Source organism: Brachypodium distachyon, chromosome 3 (genome assembly GCF_000005505.3).
Source record: "Brachypodium distachyon strain Bd21 chromosome 3, Brachypodium_distachyon_v3.0, whole genome shotgun sequence".
NCBI classification, from domain to species: Eukaryota; Viridiplantae; Streptophyta; class Magnoliopsida; order Poales; family Poaceae; genus Brachypodium; species Brachypodium distachyon.
This window is the reverse complement of record NC_016133.3, coordinates 8,936,132-8,954,313: the sequence shown is the minus strand read 5'-3', so window position 1 is coordinate 8,954,313 and position 18,182 is coordinate 8,936,132. Positions and strand designations below refer to the sequence as shown.

General features: G+C 46.9%; 2 protein-coding genes, 1 long non-coding RNA gene and 1 other non-coding gene across 4 annotated transcripts; 1 reads left to right on the top strand and 3 right to left on the bottom strand.

Annotated features, from left to right (window-relative positions):
- The first annotated feature begins 1,081 nt into the window (after positions 1-1,081).
- Positions 1,082-6,315, top strand: LOC100843373. Its single transcript, XM_003572680.4, has 12 exons — positions 1,082-1,625; positions 1,725-1,822; positions 1,948-2,034; positions 2,108-2,255; positions 2,343-2,684; positions 3,254-3,396; positions 3,478-3,669; positions 3,751-3,841; positions 3,923-4,052; positions 4,474-4,581; positions 4,661-4,745; positions 6,013-6,315. Exons 1-12 carry the CDS (start codon positions 1,455-1,457, stop codon positions 6,014-6,016), a joined length of 1,599 nt encoding a protein of 532 aa, XP_003572728.1. The 5' UTR covers positions 1,082-1,454; the 3' UTR covers positions 6,017-6,315.
- LOC112271574 lies at positions 6,154-8,532 on the bottom strand. The gene is made up of 2 exons (XR_002964740.1): positions 7,676-8,532; positions 6,154-7,587 (listed from the first exon to the last, which is right to left on the bottom strand). It is a non-coding gene; the product is annotated as an uncharacterized LOC112271574 (long non-coding RNA).
- A 2,252-nt stretch (positions 8,533-10,784) lies between these two features.
- MIR7751 (microRNA MIR7751) lies at positions 10,785-10,866 on the bottom strand. Its single transcript, NR_127038.1, has one exon. It is a non-coding gene; the product is annotated as a microRNA MIR7751 (primary transcript).
- A 1,781-nt stretch (positions 10,867-12,647) lies between these two features.
- Positions 12,648-14,953, bottom strand: LOC100841245 (transcription factor NIGT1). The gene is made up of 5 exons (XM_003572675.4): positions 14,508-14,953; positions 14,113-14,396; positions 13,650-13,986; positions 13,461-13,537; positions 12,648-13,358 (listed from the first exon to the last, which is right to left on the bottom strand). The coding sequence occupies exons 1-5, from the start codon at positions 14,647-14,649 to the stop codon at positions 13,008-13,010; spliced, it is 1,191 nt and encodes a 396-aa protein (XP_003572723.1). The 5' UTR covers positions 14,650-14,953; the 3' UTR covers positions 12,648-13,007.
- Between the last annotated feature and the right edge of the window lie 3,229 nt (positions 14,954-18,182).

Below are 18,182 nucleotides of genomic sequence, written 5' to 3'. Positions count from 1 at the left end.
TGTGTATTAAAGTCGGCATTCCCTAAACACATAAAGTGTGTATTAGAGCTGATGTCGTCCCGCCATCAATAATCACTACTCCCTCCGTCCCGTTACGAAGGCCTGATTTCAAACAGCCCTTTAACCAAGGCAATGTGGACAACAAGCGATCCACATTTTTCGTTTCATTAACTACCCCTGGATCGTTTTCTTAACTGGCCACGCGCATGCAACATATCTTAGCCGTAGATCGATGTCTCATGTGACGAGGAGGCAGAAAAGGAATCGAGAGGATCGGGCTTGCTAGTTATCGGAAATAGAGGAACACGTTTCGGGATGGCACAAAGATTCACACTAGCAATTATTGTGGTGGCCCAAAGCAGTCGATGGGATCACGCTGCAGAGGAAATCGGAGTTAGTCTAGGAATTCTGCTTTTTGAGAGACCGTCCCTAGATACCGGATGTGACGGTAATTTTCTTATGTCAATAGCATAAATACAACTAGTTGCATAAAGGCATCTCCAATAAGCCTACTCGTTCCCTACTAAGAGGGGAATATGTTCGTAACTAGATGATGCGGTAGAGAAACCGGAAGCAAAAAACTTGTACTCGTTACTTCTGTCAGAGCCGGTCCTTCACACATGCCAAGACATAAGTGACGGTCTAAAATACTATTGGAGGTGTGATGTTACCTAAAAACACTCATACCCATGGGGCCCACTGGAACTTTATGATCAATTGTGTAGGACAGTAGCACACGATGAATGCACATTCGTTTTCTATCCCACCATCAGCTATGTCATATGGCCACAACACACATGCCCACAAAGTTTAAGTCCACTGTAAACATCACAAATCAATTCTGCATGCAATAATTAAATATTCTTATAGGCTTCACTAACAAACCGAGAAACTAACTACCGAAGCGATTGTTTACTTTGGCCGATATTGTCCGCTCTCCCTCGTCAAAGTATCGGCCGTAGTACCTTCTTATTGAAAGCCCATCAAAGACTCTTGCTTGTCTCACGGATTTTCGAAAAATAAAGAGGAGGGAAGTAGGCAGTCTTGGGGTCATGCTGGAACTCCTGCTCGTGCTCGTGCAACCAGCAAACTTTTGCTCCAATAGAAAAACTTTCGCCTCGCGGCGTCCAAAACCCGAAAAGGCGCAACGAGCTGGAGGGAAAACGTGCATCCAAGCGGGAGCAGACGAGAGGACGAGAGGGAAAAATTCAAAATTTTCGGGACAATTCACTGGCGGCAATGCGACGCTATAGCTATCCCCATTTCATCGACCCGCGGCGCCGTGATCTGACCCTCCCGCTTCCAAAATCACCACATCCATCCAACAAATACCTTCCCTCTCGAGACACCCCAAAACAGGAAGAAATCGGCTGCAGGCCTCGCCGCACCAAAACCCTCGTTCCATTCTGACATCTGAGCGAGTTTCGAGCTCTTCTTCTCCCCTTCCTCTTTCCATGGGGGCGAAAGGCGCGGCGAAAGGCGCCTGTCGCGAGGAGAGTGTGGCCGTGCCCGAGCAGACGGAGGAGGTCAAGGCGGCGGCGCCCAGGAAGCGCAACCCGTGCCCCGGACTCCGCTCTGTCGGCGGCCGGATCTATGATCCGGAGAACGGGAAGACCTGCCACCAGGTGAGCACCTACCGTCGCCCCACGCTCCTCCTTTATTCTAGATCTGCAGGCCTCCCGTGGCCGTGGATCAATTTAATTGATTCTGTAATCCTCATGCAGTGCCGTCAGAAAACAACAGACTTTGCGGTGTCTTGCAAGCAGCCGCAGAAGAGGGGGCTGTGTCCGATCCACTTCTGCCACAAGTGCCTACTTAACAGGTGAAGGAATTTCTTCTCACTTCTTTCTTAGATTTAAGCGATCATCATCCGTGGTCGAACAACCTGACCACCGTAGAGCGTCTTGGTCTGATCTGGTTTGGAGTTTTTTTTGATGGGTTGTTTAGGTATGGCGAGGATGCTGAGAAGGTGACCAAGGAGGAGGCCTGGATCTGCCCCAAATGCAGGGGCATCTGCAACTGCAGCTTCTGCAGGTTAGTTAGCGGAGGCTGATGCACGGCTATTATGGAATTTGGTGTAGATTACTTAGCTGGTCTTCTTGGGCAGAAAGAAGAACGGTGAGATGCCGACTGGAATACTGGCCCATGCTGCCAAGGCATCGGGGCATTCTTCCGTCCATGACTTGCTTATCAAGGGCTCAGACATGGTGGCTGCTGCGCAGACGCTGACATCGCTCCCTCTGAAGGTCAAGAAGGTAAAAGCCTTGCTTGGTAATTCTCTGTTTAGCATGCAACTACGCATTTTGCTTGATTTGTTGTGCTGATTTGTTATGAACAAGCAGGGCAACCCAAAGAGGGCCCTGGAGACAGATGATGCTACCAATGGATTGTTGGCTCAAGGGGATGAGAATATAGGGATTGATCTTAATGCACTTCCTTCGGCCCCTGTCAATAAGAAGCTGACGAAGAGCAAATGCAGGGTAGACAACATGACCGCTGATGAAAAACTCCCTGTTGAAAATAAGGACAGACCTCAAGTGAGAGGTGACAGCACTGATGTTTGCACGGAAAAACTTGTGCTACCCAGTGGTACTCCTGTCACTAACATTGTAGGCATTGAGCTGAAAACTGAAGATGCAGGGCCAGCTATTCAATTTTATGAATTCTGCCGCACATTTGCAGAGGTACTTATGCCAAACAAATGATAAGGATAATGTTTCAGCTCTTACTTTTTTTGTCTCTTGTTCAATTACATTCCTAAATTGTTCATAAGTTATCATATTTACCATGGAAAATATTTTGTGCTACAAATTTCTTATATTGACACAGGTCTTATTAAACAAATTATGGGTATAACTGGTTCTATTTAAAAAGTGTACATGTAATTGGCATAATGGAAAAAGTAGATTTTACATACATAATCAGACAAGAAAAAACTTTGTTGAGCAAAGCCTTAATGTTTTAATTTATAGACATAAAGAAGCTACCGTCTGGATGGATTCAAGAACTGTACATCATAATCATTGTGTGCTTCAAGCATTTTGTGCTGTCTTGGCTAGTAGTACCATACTTCAATTGTGGCGTGTCTTATGTTGAATTGGTTACTGTTCTTTTCTTTGGACATTTTTTTTTCAAGTTCTCAGAAAACTGTTTTTTCTGTGTGTTTAACATATTTATCTGTTGGTATGTGCACATGCTTTTTAGAGTTATTTCTTATGTAAATGAAATAATGCAGCAAATGACTCTTATACAGGTTTTTCAAATAAGGAAGGGACAACCAGAAAAGGTTCTTCAAGTCATAACTGGAGGAGGTCGTATATTTCGAGAGGTGCCTGCAGTTGTTGCTGAACTTCACATCAATTTGTTGTCTGTCATCCAGGAAGACAGAGAAGAGAAGTAAGTTCAGTCTGAACTTGATAATTGTTTACAGTTTTGTTCAAATCTGGTTACTAATTAACAAGGTTATTTTGTTCATAGCCCTTTAGATTATTCAAGAGATAAAGATACTTGGATAAATGATATTGGCAAATATATTAGTGAATTAACACTTCTCTCAAAGGAATTGCCTGCCGGCTGTTTAAACCAAGGGGTATTGGGATATAAAGGTCTGAGCCCTTCCTTGAAGCTGCATGTGCTGAATTTACTGTGTGATGAGACCCTTTCTACTACGTAAGTACAACACCATATTTGCTGGATTAGTTCACTTCACTATTATACTTCCTGTAATAATCATACTTTGACTTTGTTCAGAAAGTTGAGGAACTGGATTGTCAATCAAAATGAAAGTGCAACTGAGAGAAAGATGGCTGCTAGAGAACAAATTCGTGCCGCGAAGGAAAAGGTGAAGAGCTTCGGAAAACTATTTTTGTGTCTTGTCACTTAGTTTTACAGTAAACAAACAACACTTTATTTTGCTTCATAGGAAAAGGAGCTAAAGGACAGACTAAAGAATGAGATGGCTAAACCAATGTTTGTGAGAAAAGGAGCGGAAATTAATTGTCTGATTTCTCAAATAAAGGAGGCAAACAAAGACAAGGAGGCAGCCGTCAATGGTCTGAACAATGTGAATTGATATTATGGACATCTTTCCACGTTATATTGGTTTATGCTTCTGCATTTTCTCATTTCTTCATATGTTTTATACCTTTTAGTTCTGTTTAATATATCTTTTTCTGTTATACTTAGTGCTAAACATACAGTTTCATTTCGGTAATCTTTTACTATAATGAATACATTTACGCAGATGCTGAGTTTTCTTAGTTGCATGTAGCCATTTGCCTTTTTCTGGATGTGAAATATCTACAATCATGATTAGTCTTACTGTTGAGCATGTAAAAAAAACACTTCTTACCATCGTGTGATGCTATCATCCCCAACACTATTTGTTTATCTTATTCTGTAATGCGGTAAGACACTGAGCAAGCTGCGCAAATCTAATTGTCTTCTGTTACCTCTCAATTGTGGCAACATTAGAGGGGAATCATGGAGGAGCACTTAGAACAAAGCCTGTCAGGATAGACAAAGGGGTAGCATATTGGAAGTTCGATGGTTACTATAATAACACAGCAATACTGCGCCAAGGTTTGAAGTTATTATGCAATAATTTCTTTACTAATTTGTAATGCAAAGTTAATGACTGCTAATACCATATTTGTATCAGAGTTTGACGCAATGGGGAACAATGACACATGGTTTATGTTCACTGAAGAGGAAGAAAAAGTAATTGGACAATATGTAGCCTCAAGGTATTTGGTGTACCAATCTTTACTCCTATAAAGATGTCAATCGGTGACTTTGGTCTGTTCACCTTCCCTCTTTTTGTTAGATGTGGGAACATCTTGAAATTTTGGCAAAAACTTTATGCCTGTGCGGAGATCCAATAACTGCCCTCTCATCCATTAAACCAAATTTGAAAATTCAATTCTGGTCAAGAGTCAAGACTAGCTACAGTAGTTCACATGTTCAGGCAATTTGAGTTGTTGATCCGTAGCATGGCTGCGAGGGATTGGGTAGATAATACTCCCTCCGTCCCATATTAAGTGCCGAAATATTACATGTATATAGATACTTTTTAGGTATAGATATATCCATGTCATTTAATATGGGACGGAGGGACTAGATGACACGAAAGATTGATTTCTTCTTGTTTGCCTCGAGCAAGTTACATGGTAGCCTTATATCCTTATATAGTGGAAGCTTAGGCCCTTCACCTTTCCTAACACAATACAGGCCCCTAATCAGTTAGATTTTTTAATCCCAAACTGTAATAAAATCCTTCAGTTTCCTTGCAACTGCAAGTCCATGCTAAACATACAACTAAATCCTGCTCCAGTATGTCCATAATCTTGGCCTTGTTGGTCGGCCGGTGATGACTGGTGGCTGCCTCTGTGATATAATATACTAGCGTACACAGAAGCACTGGTATTGTTGTATTGAACTAGTGTATTTACATGTATTCACATTTTATTAAGCTTGCATGATTGCTGTTTAAGTACTATGAATTTACCAAACTTTAGATCCACTAAACTAACTATGATACTCCCTCTGACCCATATTACTTGTTGAAATATTACATGTATCTAGACGCTTTTTAAACAGATACATCCATATTTGGACAAATTTGAGACAAGTAATATGGGTCGGAGGGAGTAACAAATTTATGTTTGTGTGACAATCATCATTGGATAACTTGACCAGCAATGTGCAGATCCTAAGTTGGCCTTGTTTCTGCCAACCTTCACTTAGTAGTACATATATTTGTTGCTGACAAAATTTATGTCTAGTTTGCATCCTATTGCAACTGGTTAATATAGGTCCCAGGTATAATGATCTACTAATCTCATCCCTGGTTGAAGGTATTTAATTAAGCCTTTTACTGTTTGCATTTCCCCAGAATCAGCACATTTCCATACAACTGAAATAAAAAAAAGTTCTTTTACAATGGCCTGAGCGCTGAGTGTTCATCTAAACTGAAATACTGGTGGTGCATTGTTTAATGTTCTGATTTGGCAGGTAGGTGCACTTATAGCTGAGACCTGGGAGCTTTTGTAGAGGATGTAGGCAGTTGAAGTTTTTGCTGGGAAGTTATGCAATTGCACAACAACAAATCACCTGAAGATGCCGTCACAGCATTTGAATCCAAAGTTTGAAATATATTTTGTCCAGACTGAAACTCAGGAAGTTGTTGTAAAACATTGCAATTGTTCCCTTGATGTTAGTAACCGAATGGAAGGCTGGGAGAGCTTTCACTGCCTTGTGCCAAATTTTAGCATTATTATTTAAAATGCATATCAATCAGGCTGGTTGTATAGTGAATCTGTTGTGCTGCGTCTATGTTGAGGCACTTGCAGTTGAAGCTTTCAAAAATCATTAAAACAATGTGAATGTATTGCATAATAATATACAATTCTAACATGTATGGTTTGATCCAAAAATATGACTTACTGTAACTTGCACAAAATAAATAAGGGATAAATCAATAGTGTAGGCCAATGGTCATAGATTTATTGAATTTTTCAGATTCACGTGTTATTGTAAATTACATCCACCTTTTAACCATTGTAGTGCACTCATATAATCTGATTGACAAATCAATTTTTCTTCTTCACGAGGTGTAACCTTGTTGAACGGCGGCGTGAGTTGCAGCGTAGCGTGCCTGGTAGTGGTAGGTGATGTAGGTGTCATTGGCCTTGATGGAACCAGCAGATGTTTGATGATAGAACTAGCTATCTTTTATAGTGATCGTACAAGGTACAAACTTCGCAACCCGAAAAAAAAAAGGTACAAACTTCGCAAGGCTATGAGGAACAGTGTCATCATGTGAGGATTTGGTATTCACTATTTGATCCAAAACGACTTGCTTCATGCTCAGGAATTGTTGGGAGCTTTAGGTTCCGTTTGGTTTCGCTTTACTTTTGACAAAATCAGCTTTGCATTTTTTTCTCTCTCAAAAGGTAGCTTTGTTTTTTTTTCTTTGAAAAAGCAAAAGGCTCGTTTGGTTGTTCAGCCTTGCTTCTCCTTCCTACAACCTACTCCCTTCGTCATTCTACCTTCTCTGCACGACCCTGTCCGCCGCCGAGCCCCTCCTCCGAGCGAGCTCGTCCTTGTGCACGAGACCCTCCGCCGTCGCACCCCTCCTCCGCGCGAGCCCCTCCTCCGCACGAACAACGCTCATCTGCTTTGCAAGATCTCGGCCGCGCTTGACCTCTGCACGAGCCCGACCCGCCGCCACCGCGCCAACCCGCTCGCCTCCCCGCAAGCCCTTCCCGCCTCCTCCGCGTGAACCTGCCTCGCCGCCTCCGCCCGAGGTCGCTCCGCTACGCCTCCCCGCAAGCCTTTCCCGCCTGCGCCCACCATGCCGCCCCGCCGCCCGCGCCTCGGACCAGCCCATGCAGGTCCGCCCCTCCAACCCGCCCAAGAAGGGCGCCCACGCACTGCCCCACTATCACGCCGCCGAGGGCTCTTCACCACTAGCTGCGTCGGATCGGTCGTCTACACCCTCATGTTCTATCGCGGCGCCGGATTCTGGAGAGGCGGAGGGGAAGGGGGAGGCCGAAGCGATGGGGAAAGGAAGAAGATGAGTTGTTTCTGTTTTGAGAGCGAACCGGTACAAGTTACGGATGGCAGTGGGTAATAATCTCGACAGTTGAAAAGCAAAAGCAAGTGAAAGAGGTACCTTGTGAAATGCACTACGACGAGCAACTTTCTTTGCTTTGCTTTGCTGTCAGAAATGGCTTTGGTTAGCTTTTTTTGATTTTTAGAAGCAAAAGCAGTAAAGCAAGACAACCAAACGCGGACCTACGACATATCCAACAGCATACCCATATTTTGAACATCCAAAATCAATATGGATAGAGGGGAGAGAAAATTTGGGTTCCCCAAACTTGTCCTCGTTTTACTGCATCCCTAAATTTGGATACCCATATCCACCAAACTCTCCCGGCCCTACGTGTCATTGGTCCACTACTTCTTCTTCCTCCTCCGCACCTTTCTCCCCCCTGCCAATCCCAATACAAATCGGGCGTGGCAGCGGCATCGCTGGGCGGCGGAGGAGACCGGCTGCGACGGGGGCTGGGTGGCACGCGCGCAGGTCGCGACGGAGCTCCTAGGTGGCGAAGAGAGATGGGGGAGGGGCAGGGGGGTTCGTTGGGGGCGCGGAATCGACGGAGATGTGGGGATGGGAGGCGCCAGGAGGCCTCGTCGGGAGGTCGTGTGTGAAGCAGGCGGCGGCAATCCTCAAAGCGAGCTGAGGCTGCGGCGGTGTGGCCCCTCGAGGCAGCGCCGTGGGGGAGGGTCGCGGGGCGTCGGCCGCGGGCGGCGCCAGCCCGAGCTACCGACGATGGAGGGCCGACTGCGGGCGTCGTGGGGGTTGGCGAGCTCGCGCGAGGGCGGGGAACGGCGGCGGGGAGGTGCGCAGGGGCCGGGCAAGCCGACTGGAAGCGAAGTTGGCGGTGGAGGCGCGGTCCGGCCGCCGGCGCCGGCGGGTCGGGAGGTGGCGCGAGGCGGAAAGACCAGGAAAGTGGCGGTTGGGTGCCCGCGTGGGATATGGGTAGCTACCCAAATTCTAGGGGAGAATACTAGTATTTGGGTGAAGGGGATAAAATATGGGTAGCTATCCAAATTTTTTAGGGTATCCATCAAATATGGGTATGCTGCTGGACCTGTTTTTTGGAACAAAATGTCCATATTGGCAGTTTTTGGGTATTCTTCCCGAATATGGATATGCTGTTGGAGATGCTTTTAGTACCCTAACCTTGAGTTGAAAATTCTAGATCATTTCACTGGTTTGGGTTGGTGTGCAACGTTCCCTTTCATTAAAACACTTGATCTGATCTTCACTGATTTGATCTGAGGGTGTCAATGAGAATCGTATTCTCCGGTCGAGACATCGTCATTGAAGATTAGACCAAACACGCCTTATTTCTGTATAGTACTCTCTCGGATCCATATTAATTAATTGTCGATATATTACATATATCTAAACGATTTTTAGGCATAAATACATTTATATTTGGACAAATTTGAGACATTTGATATGGATCGGAGAGAGTAACTAACTATTTTCCTATGCATAATCTCCGAGTGCCCTTGGGGGGAGGGATTGTGTGGTGTGGCTATATATGACAGTGCGTTTGGTATTTTGTCTTGGTTCACATTTCTTGGTTGACCCATTTGGCCTTGTATTACCTTTAATAACTTTGGTCATGCTTTTAATTTGTTCACTCTTTGTTGGTGCAGAGGGTGGGACTAGATTCCATTATCTAAATACACAATATATACGAATTTCAAGATTGCATGATTCTTACTAAATTAAAATTCAGTACTCTTAATTTATATTTAGAAAACTTCGTAACAGACTAACATCCATTACAAATGAATGTATAAATCCTTGAAATGTAATTAAAGATTTTAGCAAGACATACTATTCGGGTCTAAAACATGAAAGCATACATAAACAACCAGAGAAATTATTACTGAAGCACCGGGCTAGTTTGTTTAAATGTATTTCTAATAGCACGTCAAAAACCAAAGGAATGTAATAAATGAGTAAAAGCAGTTGATAATGTATAGGAAATATAGCGGGGCAAATACGGGAGTTAACATGTGTATTTTTTTTTTCTAAAAAGATTAATTCATATTCTAGCCTCGCACATGTATCTTAACAAAATCTGAGACGATTGTTGTGATAAGCGAGTAAGGGTGACTCCATCTGGATGACACAAATCGGTCACATTTTGTGTCCGATTTGGTCCGTTTGGGTGGCGAGCCGGACACTTAAAGGCCCTTGTCCGGCATATGTCCGTTTGGTTGGCAGAATGCGCCTAGTGGGGCAACCTATTTGGGAACAATATGATGGCAAGCTATTGAATTTTAAACATCCTGAAGGTTAACATGATAGGTACACACTTCGAGCACAATCACCTTGCCGCTGGATTCGGGAACCATATCGCAATCCCAATACTCCGTGCTCAATGGCGTGCCGGCTCAATGAGCCTTCTCGCCCTTGTCAGAGGAGAGCCAGAGGCTCAATGAGCTTCCTCCCTCCTCGATCTCCTCCTCCTCCTCCTCCTCCTCCTCCTCCTCCTTCTCCTCCTTGATCTCCATCACCTCCTCCTCCTTGATCTTGGGCTCCCGATGATGAGTCGCCAGCGAGCTGACGGCCGCCAACTCCCTAGCCTGCAGGCATAGCTCCCCAGCTGGGATGGGGAATGCATCAACCGCGGCTGCCGATAGGTCCATGGCTGCGGTGCTCGTCGGCAAAGGAGGCGGCGAACCCTAGGAACTGGGAGCAAGTGGTGTAGTGGGGCGGGGAAATGGGACGATGGGGTCCCCATTTAATATGACTGGGGTAGGGGTTCATGGGTCGCTGTGGGTGGGGCTAAGAAGTCGAAAAGGTTTGAGCTAGTCGGACGAGTGGTCCGTTTTCCTGTGTGTGTGGATGCAAACCCGACCAGATTTAGGACTGGAGTGCGTCTAGATGGATAGAAATGGAAATGGATGATCATGTTGGGTGTGTGTTTTGTACAGGCGGACTAAAACAGACTAGTGAGGACCATATGGGTTCCCGCGCTGGAGTCGCCTTTTTTTCCGAAAAGGGAGGCTCATCGGTCTCTGCGTCGAAGCGATGCACACAACCAATTTATTGCAAAGTTATATCATCGTAGTACACAAGTCACGGTCACATAAAATGGAAACAAAAACAAGTCAAATAAAACAAAGATCCTGAAGATAATCTCTGTGCATCTTGCAATCTAGCAACATGCCGCCCGTCAGCCTAGTTGGATATATCCCGAGCGACCATCTCCAGCCGGGTGCACCAAAAGCCGAAAGCTACCGCTTGTCCACGAGGAAGATGGACCACATGCGAATCAGTGCGTTGGCCTTTAAGATAACATAGAAAAAAGGAACAACTCTTGATTGGTTAAAATAATATCATTTCAGCATAGCGAAATAGTCTACAAACAGCAGACACTTGCACCCGTATGTGAGCCTTAGTCTTTTTGTCAAGCCCATTTAACCTGTTCTCAAACATATTAGACGATGAAGTCAAATTAAACGCAAAATAAATAATTCGCCACACCAATGAGGCATAGGGACAAAACGATTAATTGGACTCATGGACTCAAAAAGACAACATTTCACAAGTTCCATCCAGGTCTTGTTGGCAAGATTAAGATTATGTTCAGTAACCATCATTTTTCTGTCTAGAAACCACTAGTAATAATTTTTAACTTTGAGGGGGAGTTTTGCGACGAAGAAAGTAGAATCAAGACGAGAATATCCTCCGGTCCGCCCGCGAGCACCTGCTGGAGATTATTTTAACCCATCCGAATCCTTTGCCCAGATCCTGATAAGGTGACCCCCGCCCTAGATGGCTCCTGGGCGCCATGAAGAGCCGATGAGCTAGCTAAGCTGACTGAAGCTCTCCTCGGTTCACAGAGGTAGCGTGGTGTTCCTATGACGACACGTTCACACGCCTTCCCAGGAACTTCCTGTAGAGATTGAAGTCAAAAAATAGCAGTCGGCATTTGGATAAAAATGCCGGTTCGTGGTCGAAATCTCGTGGAATGAAACTACTCAGCATAAATAGAAAAATACAGACGACAAGCTTGAACACCATCTAAACACAAATATAGTGCTAAATAAAGCTCAGAAGTATCTTTTAGAAGAGTCCGGAATCTTGCATCTACTAGTATATACCACTAGGATCCTCCGATACCTCTAGGTAGGTCGCCGTCCAGAGGCGCAGCTGTCCATCGAGATTCAAGGCTATCACCTATCAGGCAGGCAGCACGGGGAAAGAAAAGTACGTATCTCGGGAACATCGCGACAGCTGGAACTGGGAACAGCTAGACGCGGCCGCGGCCCCTGGGCGCGGCGAAAAGCCAGTTGCTATAGCACCTCGCATCCGGGCCCCCTCGGCGATGACGGGAGGAAAAGATCCGTTGGCACCCAAGTCCAAAAGATGGCCTAGGAAGATTCTCAGGGAGACCGGGGATATTCGAGCGCGCCGAGAGAACATTCCTCGGACGGCCGGGGAGGAAGAATCGCCGATGCGCGCTGGCTGGCTGGACGCGCATGCAGGTCCTTGCTCCACCGGACCGCCGATGGCCACAGCCCACATGTTATTCTTTTCGTACGGGGGCGTGGTGTAATCTTTTCTCAAACGGAAAGTTGTGAATGTGATCACAAAGGCGGTACTGTTTTGATTACCGGTGCTTTTTTTGGTTACTCAAAAACAGCAAATGCATTAGATCTCGATCCACCCATTCTCATCTCCAAGTCAATCCATATACGAAATGAATTGTTTCCGCACAAACAAATACGGAGTATATAAACTGAATTCACGGTAGAAATAATTATAACGAGAGCAACCTACTGTCCTCCGTGTCGATACACTCATCACATCATTAGAATCTTCAACAATGAAAAAAATTACATTCTAAAGCATAAGCCTGGCGCTATCCATTCTAAAGGCAAAACAGACCACCCATTCTAAAGCCCAAGCCCGGCGCTACCCAAGCTAGTTGTGAATTCCCGTGTTTTCAAATGGTTCCATCCAAAATTCCATAAATTTCTTGTCCACCATCAAAAGCAGCATGAATCAAGTACGAAGCCAATGCACCGTCCCAGGACAACTTGCAACAAATTCGAAATTTTCTTCTTGTTACTAAAGTTGCACACATAGATTCGGGGCCACATCGAATGAACTAGCCCGTTAGTCTGTACATACCGGAGGCTCAGTATCAGTATTTATCATGAAAAATATGCCAGTACACGAGGCAACATTAACATCGCAGTGGCGTGCCCTCGTAACAAAATGGATCACGTACTTATGAAGCAAAATTACAATCTGTACCTGCAAGAATTAATCCCCGCAAAGATCGACGCACCGTACCCCTCGTTCTCGTACCGTGTGGTGGCTAGATATACATGTCCCTCCCTATCGATGGGCGTGGGGCGCCGCCTAAACTAAGATCACAAAGGTGGCGAGCTGAGAGCTTTAATCACGCAGAGGTGGTTTGAGACGAAGAAGAGACGGCCGGAGATCCCGACGATGAGCTAGCGTCGCCGCTTCGCTGGTCTTCCGAGTGCTTACTGCCACGACTCGTCGTCTGTTTCTTCTTCGATGGTACATGCAAGGCTGACGACGACGAAGGCATCGTCGCCACCGGAGCGTATACTACTGCTGGGCTGTTGTTGTTTGCCTGCTGCTGTGCCGCGGCTGCGGCGTACTCCTGCGGGGGAACCCAGATGCAGCTGCCCACCACCACGAACTGCGGCGCGGCAGCCTGTGCCGCGTTGTTGCTCTGCGCCACCGTCGAGCTCGGCCGCCTTGTCGTGTGCAAACGGTATTTCTGGAATCAATCACCAAGGAAAAAAGCACATTTTTATTAACATAAAGTAATTAAACGTAAGAGTCGTTAACTTGGCTGTGATCATGGAGCACCGATGCTCACCTGCAAATGGCTCTTGACTTCGTCGTTGGTGAGGCCGTCGACCTTCATCAGCTCCCGGATCTGCTTCGGCGTCGCCACTGCATGCCCAAATCCATCAATTAATTTGTACCAGCCAGACACGTATATAAGTACAGTAATAATTATGAGCTGGCCAAAAATAATCAGTCTGGTCGGGGAAAGGGAACGAACCGTGAGACCCGCCCAGCTGCTGCAGGGCTTGGAGGAACCGGCGATGGAGCTCCGGCGCCCAGCACCGCCGGGCCTTGCGGTTATGCTGCTGCTGCGACGACTGCCCCTCTTTGCTGTCTTTCTCCATGTCCTTGTTAGTATCCTTGATCTTCTCGTGTGCCACCTCAGTGTCGCTGGTAGCCTTGTCCCCGCAGCTGTCTCCGACCACCGCGGAGCTCGCCGCGGCCGTGGTCGACGACGCCGGCAGCTCGGGCTCGGCGCGCTTCTCCTTCTCAAACGGGTGGAACGCTCCCCTGGTCTTGGTGGCGTTCAGCGCCACGGGCTTGCATGGCAGCTCCTGGCAAAAAGTTTCGTCAGGAGATCGGTGCATCAGCTAATTTATCTTCCAAATCATCCGAACAGTACGTCGATTAACGATTAATGCCGAATTGAAGTAAAGAGAAACCAAGAACTCGGTAGCTACCTTGTTAGGACATGATTGCTGGGGTTCTTGGCTCCAAAGCTGCACGGACTGGAGCCAGTCCGGCATGGCCTTCTTGGTCTCCGGCGTCGGTGGCCGCGCTCTCTCCGATTCATCTTTCTTGGGGGAGTTGACCGGCGCCACAGCGTGGGTGCTCTCCTCCTCGGAGGAGCACAGCGACAGGCTTGGCTTGAGCGGGATGAACTCCTCAAGCACGGGCCCGTGGTCGCTCACCGTCTCCTCGCTGCCGACGACGGCGTCCATCTGGCTCTTCATCCCCTCGATAGCTGTGCACCGGCCGGTATAAATAAATTCGTGATTCCAGTAACCAAATGAGGGAGGAAGAGAAAGATGGAGCCACGCGACGCGGATGCCGGACGAGATCAAATTAAACGTACTCTGGGTGACAAGGTCGAGGCAGAGGGGGAGCTCGCGCTGGAAGACGTGGATCTTGCGGCGCTCCTCCTCGAGTGCCAGCAGGTAGTCGCGGAACCGGCGGCGCGTGTCCGACGCCGGATCCTCCTCCATGGCCATCTGCATCTCGACCGAGGTGTCTCTTCTTTCTCGTGGCCGCCTGGGGACGGATTGATTCGGGCGCAAGGAAGGAAGACGAGACGAAGAAGGGGGGGGGGGGGGAATTAAACGGAGAGGAAAGAAGGAAATGAATCGCGGTCGGGCCGTCGCGTATGGGAAGCGAATCTTTTGCTCTTATTCTTACACGGGAAGGAAGGAAGGAAAGAGTGAGTGGATGGATGGATAGGGACGGACAAGAGAAACGAGGCGTGAATATTCGGCGGGGGATTCCCATTCCGTTTTGCGGGGCTGGCTGGGTTCCGCCTGTGTGGGGCTGCATGTTTGTTTACTTGGGAGGGAGGCCGAGGGTGTGAGTGGACAAAGGATAAGGCCGATGACTGACGAGACGGGGGGAAAAGGGGATGCCGCGGATCGTTCGGGGTGATGCGGAATCTTCACGGGGCCCACTTTGGCGGCTGACACGCTGTACCAGACCGGAGATGTGGAAATTATCAAATTCATCTTTGCAGACAAAGATATTTTGGTAAGTTCAGTAAAACGAAAATTTGATATCTTTCCATCCAAATTAATTAATCTTTCTTAAAAAAATAAACGAGCCTAGCCACACAATTATGTGTAGATACGTTTGGGACAATTAATTTGGATCAAATGAAGCAAAAAAACCTAATCGAATCTGATTTCTCAGCACGAGCTGTGCGGAGTTGGCCTTTTGGCGTTGAGGCTGGTTAGATTAGCGACGTCCACCATATCGGTGAAAAAAACTTAAGGTGTCCCGTGGCTTCAACCTCAGCTCTGAGTTAGCTCCAAAGTGAGTGTGGAGTTGGTTCATTTGTACTACAACTCAACGTTCGTCCATGTCGCCGTCCTATTGGCACATGAGAATGGCTTCGACATTGCCTAGTGATTCCTGGTGGTGGCAGCGGTGGAGATATGGTGGGCTTTGCATTCCTACTCCCTGAGATTGTTCCTGCAAAGAGCTCAACATGGGTGATGTCCTCTACTCGCATGTTGGTGTATGGACGCATGAAGAAATGAGGACTTTTTTTATTTCTCCAGACTAAAGTGTTCCAAATATAGTTACCTCTTCAATACATTTTGGGTTTCAAAACCATCCGAGCTTCACCCACCACGTTAGCAATCCCCTTTCCACCTCTCGTCTCATGAAGGTCGAGATCATATAGGATCACTAGTACATATCAGACATTCACACTGTTTAAATTGCCCATCGCAAATGGTTTCCATCTCTGTTACCACGGGAGGGTATGTGATGTGTCTATGTGGGAGGGGGGTGCAAGGGGTCCATCGTGTACTTCTTTTCTTCCTGATTTAGAAGTAGCGCGCTAGGTTGAGGCTTGGCATGATGGTGTTGGGCAGTATGTGCACCAACTACACTTGCAAAACTTGAGTACCTCCCTGATGAGCTCGGTGATCAGTTGGTTCCTCGGCTTTATGCCCACCGCAAATAGTGTGGCTCGCTGCCTGGTCCGACATCCCAGTGGCTAGGTGGCATGTAGGGTGTCCTTACATGGTGCTCACGTCTATCTGTTGCTTCCTCCGTTTCATAATTTTTGTCTCAAATTTGTTCAAAAATGGATGTATATATTTTTAAAAGGTGTCTAGATACATGTAAGATTTCGACAAGAATTATGGAACGGAGGGAATACATAGGAGGCATCTAATTTAGTGGGAGTGTGGTTGGCCTAACGAGTTGAGCTGACTTTCGATTTGAACTCGTTAACGGAAGCGAGTTACTCATTAGACTTGTTTAACTCGGTCTATATAAATCTGAGGTTGTCGACACATTAATGAACGCTCAATATATTTTTTATAGGGAACGCCCAATGTTTAGCTAATATGTGTTGGAGAGTTAGTGTGTTGGATTATTAGGGCGTGTTTGGGAACGTTTTGGCTTCCCAAAACTCCTTTGATCCCGCTTCCCGTAGCTACTCTTGTGTCCCGATGGGAGCACGGGACGTTCGGCGCTGCTCCTGAATCCGGCTGGGCCGAAAGCCCATTTTCGTTGGGTCAGCCTGGGCCTGGTAAGAAAGGGCCCTTCCCAACTTGTGTTCGGTACATGCTAGAGGTAGGTGGCCGATCTCATACGGGACGATGAGCTCGGGAAATCTGCTCATTAGAGAACGGGCGAACGGAGGCCGTCGGAGAACGTGGGAGAAGGAGGAGGAGGCCGCCAGGCAGCCGGGTTGCGCTTCGATCTAGATGTGGCGGTGGAGGCCATCGGACGGGGTCGAGGCAGGGAGCGGATATCTCGTCGTAGCGGCTGCCTGTGCCGAAAAACGGCGGAGGAGAAGGACGTCGGAGAGGAGGATGAGCAGGAGGAGGAAGAGGAGGCCTGACCGGTGGCGAGGGCTCGAGCATCGGGCTTGGAAGGGGGTGCAGCAGAAGGATCGGGAGGAGGGAGGAATGGGTCGGGATAAGAGAAATCGGGAGGAGAATGAACCAGTTTTTCGCTTGGTGCTGGCAACATGTTTGTAATTTCGCACTGCTCCACGTTTTGCATATCTAGGAATCTTTAAAAGAGGTGTTCCGATTTCTACACAGGAAATTTGTTTGGCTTCTCAGATCTAACTTCATGGAGTTTTTGCGTTCGGCACTGCTTCGGGGTGGATTTGTGGGAAGCTGGAAGCTAGCGAGCTTCCGAACACACCCTTAATCATGTGAAGTTGGAACCGTGAAGTGTATGAAAAGTTGACTGTTGTGAACTAAAATCTATTTTTTTTTACATCATGCTACCTCCCGTGTATGTCTAGATGTAATATATGTTGATAGTTAAATTTACAAAGCCTACACGGCAAATGTTGTTACTGAGCTTAATAATTCTAACGAGCTAATAGTGAGTCAAACGAGGCGAGTTTGGTTTTGAACTCGTTAACATAACGAGTCGAGTCAAGCTAACTCGTATAACAAGTTGAACCGACGTCTAGTTATTCAACCCTAGTTGTTGTCCCTTGGATGTGGTTGTGGGCTAGGGTTCCTACCATGGTCGGTTGCATGGGGCTGCCACGTCGAAAGCTCTGCGTGAAGCCCTATCCAAGTGATTGTGGTGCCGATGATGCCAGTGCCCAAGGGTGTTGTTTCCTCCTCACAAGAATCAAAACGGAGGCTCCAAGATTCGTCCACACCCTGGTCTTTTTATTTTGGTGGAAGCCTAAGATCCTAGTTTGCCATTCCGAGCGACAACATCATCAACACTAGGACAGGACGCAACCCGTTAAGCGTGTCACCTCTACTCAAATCCCCCTCCATTCGGGCCGTCTGATGTGGCGAGAAACGGGTCAGGCCGTCCGAGCGCCTGACTGATGGATCCCACCGAAAACAACATCAAACAGCCTAATCCACCCGATTTGGTTTTGTGAAACAACCTGCCCCACAAAGCATGGTTCTCTAATAAAACCTTAGCCCGAAGAACAGTGTGAAAAATCACTACAGTTGGATAAGAGTGACATTGACAAACAGAACCTAGCTTACCTATTTCACAAGGATGGAAAAAAGATGAAGAGATGACGCTCCGGATGGTAATG

Coding starts and splice junctions, on each gene's coding strand:
- LOC100843373 (XM_003572680.4), top strand. CDS start 1,455: ATGGGGGCGAAAGGCGCGGCGAAAGGCGCCTGTCGCGAGGAGAGTGTG. Junction 3,670..3,750: donor GATGAGACCCTTTCTACTAC/GTAAGTACAACA, acceptor GACTTTGTTCAG/AAAGTTGAGGAACTGGATTG. Junction 4,582..4,660: donor CACAGCAATACTGCGCCAAG/GTTTGAAGTTAT, acceptor TATTTGTATCAG/AGTTTGACGCAATGGGGAAC.
- LOC100841245 (XM_003572675.4), bottom strand. CDS start 14,649: ATGCAGATGGCCATGGAGGAGGATCCGGCGTCGGACACGCGCCGCCGG. Junction 14,397..14,507: donor CCTCGACCTTGTCACCCAGA/GTACGTTTAATT, acceptor GCCGGTGCACAG/CTATCGAGGGGATGAAGAGC. Junction 13,359..13,460: donor AAGTCAAGAGCCATTTGCAG/GTGAGCATCGGT, acceptor GATTGATTCCAG/AAATACCGTTTGCACACGAC.